At 63.2% G+C, this 4,573-nt stretch overlaps 1 protein-coding gene across 1 annotated transcript in view; it reads right to left on the bottom strand.

Moving 5' to 3' along the window:
- Window positions 1-214: 214 nt before the first annotated feature.
- LOC103611291 (death-associated protein kinase 2) overlaps window positions 215-4,573 on the bottom strand; it is a gene marked incomplete at its 5' end in the record, with an annotated part of 6,095 nt that continues 1,736 nt past the window's right edge. The window contains 11 exons of the mRNA XM_017727854.1: window positions 215-543; window positions 887-970; window positions 1,145-1,234; window positions 1,321-1,366; window positions 2,000-2,152; window positions 2,273-2,299; window positions 2,423-2,471; window positions 2,660-2,789; window positions 2,946-3,084; window positions 3,353-3,574; window positions 3,951-4,054. Coding sequence (XP_017583343.1) covers window positions 463-543; window positions 887-970; window positions 1,145-1,234; window positions 1,321-1,366; window positions 2,000-2,152; window positions 2,273-2,299; window positions 2,423-2,471; window positions 2,660-2,789; window positions 2,946-3,084; window positions 3,353-3,574; window positions 3,951-4,054 — 1,125 coding nt within the window. The remainder of the gene's footprint in view (window positions 544-886; window positions 971-1,144; window positions 1,235-1,320; window positions 1,367-1,999; window positions 2,153-2,272; window positions 2,300-2,422; window positions 2,472-2,659; window positions 2,790-2,945; window positions 3,085-3,352; window positions 3,575-3,950; window positions 4,055-4,573) is intronic.

The raw sequence follows: 4,573 nt of genomic DNA on the forward strand, positions 1-4,573 counted from the left end.
CCCCCCGGAGCAGCACCGAAGGGACGGCTTAAGGGTCACTCTGCCTCACGGGGTGAATCTGGGGTGCCAGGACCCCGCGACTTCGGGGTCCCCACAGAGCAGCAGCCCTCCAGTGAGGGAGGAAGCTGCGGGCACTCAGCACCTGCCTGGCTGTGACGAGCCGCCCTTAAGGGGAAGGAGAAGCAGGAGAAGCAGGAGAAGCAGCAGAAGAGGATAGAGGAAGAGGTGACATTTATTTTTCTCATTAGGACAAAGCAGGGAGGAGAGCCCCAGCCCCGGGGCAGCGCGAGCTCCCCTGCAGCAAAGCCTGGGGGCAGGAGCGGGGTCCTGATGCCCCAGTGACCCTCCAACGCCATGGAACTGGGAGCACTGGGGCTGGACAGTGCTCCCACCCCCTCGGATGCGGCGATGAGGGACCCCCAAGGCTCCTCTCGCGGGGGTCCTGTGTTTTTTTGGAGGAGCTCAGGAGCAGCTGCTTCTCCGCCGGCGCAGCAGCGCAGTGTGGGGGCTCCTCTCCTCCTCTTGGTCGCTCTCACAGCAGCGCTGGGGGCACAGGGGGGCTGCAGGGCAGGCACAGCACTTCCCCCGGAGAGAGAGTCCCCCCCAGAGGAGAGGGCACCCCAGGTGGCGACAACCCTCATCGCACAGCCACTGCACAGCACCCCACGCTATCCGATGCCCCCATCTCTGGCCAAGCCCCCCACCACACTTCCCTCATCCCATCCCAGCAACAGGGGGGTCCCACTCTCTGCCCCTCCTGCCCAAAACAGGGGGCCTGCAGCATAGAGGGTGCTGCCATAGCGGGAAACTGAGACAGACTCCGCAAATCCTTCTCCCCCCTCCCCAGCCCGTGCTGGGCCGGGTCTGGGAGCTGCTGGGGGCTCACCAGTTCCTCGTCCTCCTTCCCGAGGTCGCAGAGCAGCCGCGTGCGGCACAGCCGGTTGCAGGCGGACACTGTGTTGTAGGAGAGCTGGGGGACAGGAGGGGAGGGGGTCCGAGGTGGGGGTCCCTCCCCAGCTCTACCCCCCCCCCACCACAGCACTACAACCATCCCTGAGATGGAGCCAGCCTTGGGATGGAGCCCAGCCTGAGCTCCCCAGGGCACTCAGGGGTGAGGGGACCCCACAACCGGGCACCCGTTCACCTTCCACTTCCTCCGAGCGTTGAACTTGCGGAAGTTTCTCATGTTGATGGAGGAACAGCTCCGGTTCAGCGCCTGCTTCCTGCTCAGGGGCTGCGGGGGCAAGGACACGGCACTGGCACCGTGTCCCCACCCCGCTCCCAGGGGTCCGGCACCCATCCCCTGCCTGTGCCTCTCACCTTGATCCAGGGGTGGACCAGGCACTCGGCTGCTGTCATGCGCTGCCTGCGGCACAAAGGAGGAGGTGGGGTAGGGGGGTCCCTGCACATCCACCATGGGGATGGGGAGATGGGGATGATGCTGGTGGGGACAGAGAAGGGAACCAGATGGACGTGGAGATGATGGGGATGGAGATGTGGAAGAGATGAAGATGGAAATAGAGATGGGATGGAGATAAGGATGGGATGGAGATGGAGATGGAGATGGAGATGGAGATGGAGATGGAGATGGAGATGGAGATGGAGGTGGAGATGGAGGTGGAGGTGGAGGTGGAGGTGGAGGTGGAGGTGGAGGTGGAGATGGGGATGGGGTGAGGTGGGGTGGGATGGGATGAGATGGGATGGGGGTGAAAACAGAGATGAGATGGAGATGATGGAGATGGAGATGAGGATGAGATGGAGATGAGGATGAGATGGAGATGGGGATGGGATTGGGATGGGGATGGGGATAGGGATGGAAAGAGAGATGGGGATGATGGAGGTGGGGGTGGGGATGAAGATAAGGTTGGGGACAGGATAGGATGGAGATGGGGATGGGGGTGATGAAGATGGGGATGGGGATGTTGAAGGTGGAGATAACAGAGGTGGAGATGGGGGCAGAGACGGGAGGGAGATGGAAGGGACAGGGATGGGGCCTCACTCTGGCTCCTTCACCAGCAGCTGGCAGATGAAGTCTTTGGCCATCTCAGAGGTCTGGCTGAAGCAGCGCTCCTCAAACTCGTAGGCGCCAGCCACAACGTTGGAGAGGGTCTCAGCATCCGTCTCACCCTGGAAGGGGGACAGGCCACTGAGCCTGTGGGGACACAACAGAGCCACTGAGTGCCAGCACAGCACCAGCTCGGCCACCCCAGCACCCATAGTGTCCCTGTGCCTCAGTTTCCCCCAGCCACAGGGAGCACTGCCCCAAACTCACAGAATGTACGTGATGACTCCGATGCTCCTGAAAGTCAGAGGTGGGGGTCAGGCGCTGCCCTCCCTGGGCCCCCCCCATGCCTTGTGGCACCCGGGGGGCCCCTCCCCACCCACCAGCTCAGCCTGTTGCCCCCAGGTCCCGACTCCTCACCACATGTCGGTCGCGAGGCTCAGCGGCTCATAATTAATCACTTCGGGAGCTGGGGGCAAACACAGAGCCAGGGTGGCACATCAGAGGGACAGCGCCATCCTGCCACCTCCCTCCCTGCATGTCTGGGGGTCCCGCCACCACCCCAGGAGTCGCCTTGCTGTGGCCCCCCAGAGCAGCCCAGCTGCACCCCCAGAGCAGAGCTGTGCAGGGACCCCCCGGGATGTGCCAGCCCTGTACCGATGTACTGGGGGGTTCCACAGAGGCTCCTGAAGGTGATGCCATCCTCCAGCTGCTGCGCCAGCCCGAAATCGATGATCTTGATCCAGGGCTTGGGGACGTCCTTCTCCTGCAGCATGATGTTCTCGGGCTGTGGGAACAGGGCCGGGCACAGCGGGGTGATGGAGGGGTGGCGAGGGGTGCAGCAGCACCCTGGGAAGCTGGCAAGGATGGGAGCAGGGCTCTGGAGATGCCTGGCAGCCCCTGGATCCTCAGGGAGCGAGGATGGCGGGGTCCCCGTGGGCACCTTGAGGTCGAAGTGGGCGATGAGGCGAGCATGCAGGTATTCCACCCCACACAGGATCTGCCCCAGGAACTCGATGGCCTCCTCCTCTGACAGCATCTCCTTCTCCGCAATGAAGTCAAAGAGTTCCCCACCGCTGATCCTGCGCAGGGTGGGGACAGGGGAGCTCGGCCACCTCCAACACGTGGTGTGAAAAGGGGGTCCCCCTCGCCTCAGCCAGGAAAAAGGGGGAAAAGGAGGGAAAAAGGGGGAGAAAGGGGGGGAAAAGAGGGGGGAAAAGGGGGGGAAAAGGGGAAAGAGGGGGGAAAAAGGAGGGAAAAAGGAGAAAAAAGGAGGGAAAGGGGGGGAAAAAAGAGAAAAAAGGGGGGGGAAGGGGGAAAAAGGGGAATAAAGAGGGAAATAAAACTCACAGCTCCAGGACGAGCACCACCTCAGCTCTGCTGGCGAAGAGGTCATGGAGCCGCATGATGTTGGGATGGTTGAGCTGGCGGAGGATGGTAACCTCCCGCTCCACCTGTGCCCGCTCCAGCCCCAGGCGGCTGCCCCAGCACCGTCGCGTCTTCACAAACTTGGCGGCGTAGAAGGTGCCAGTGCTGCGCTCGCGGCAGAGCCTCACCACGCCAAAGTGACCGCTGCAGCGAGAGCTGGGCTGGGCCACTGCTGGGCTGACCCCAGGCCGGGGGAAGAACCCAGAAATCCGGGCACCTCTGGGGCTCCGGTGGAGCTGGGATCCCTGCCTGCACCCCGCTTACCCTGCCTGGAGCCCTGCCTGCACTGTGTTCACCTGCCTGCAGCCTGCTCACCCGTGGTGGATCCCACCCACCTGCCCGGATCCCACTCACCTGCCCAGATCCCACTCACCTCCCCGGATTCCTGCTCACCTGCCCAGATCCCACTCACCTGCCCGGCTCCCACTCACCTGCCCAGATCCCCCCGGATCCCACTCACCTGCCCAGATCCCTGCTCACCTGCCCAGATTCCTGCTCACCTGCCCGGATTCCTGCTCACCTGCCCAGCTTCTCCAGCAGCTCATACATGTCCTCCACGTTGCCTGGGCTTGGGCTGGCTGCCAGGCCCTCACTCCCCACTTCCTCCCTGGGCTCAGCCGCATCCTGTGGGGCAGCACCAGGACCTGGCTCAGCCTCCTGCCAGGGCACGGTGACGTGCCAGACCTGGGGGTGCAGGGACCGCCATCCCCTGCAGAACCAGAAGCCCCCAGCACGCCTGGGGGTGCAGGGACCCCCACCCCAGGGAGCACCACAACCCCCCAGCACACTCGAAGGGCAACTCCCCGGTGCGTGGTACTGCAACTGAGCTCAGGCCCTGCTCAGTTCTTCCAGTTCACACTGAATTCCTTCAGCACGTGGAAGCTTGGAGACTTTCACTCCTTGACCAGGACCTGCAGGAGCTGCTCAGGGGGCTTGGAAATGGGGCAGGGGCAGGAAGAGAGGGGGTGACAGCAGCCTCCCTGTCCCTCACTGTGCTAGGGGTGCAAAGTGCAGAGAAAACACAACATTTGGGGTTTCTTTTAAAGAAGTGAATTAGGAGCAGATGAAAGCACCACGGTGAGCTCAGCCATGAGAGCCCTGCCCAGTCACTCCCAGCCCCCTGCCAGTGCCCCCCCCACACAC

Source organism: Corvus brachyrhynchos, unplaced genomic scaffold (assembly GCF_000691975.1).
Source record: "Corvus brachyrhynchos isolate BGI_N302 unplaced genomic scaffold, ASM69197v1 scaffold122, whole genome shotgun sequence".
NCBI lineage: Eukaryota > Metazoa > Chordata > Aves > Passeriformes > Corvidae > Corvus > Corvus brachyrhynchos.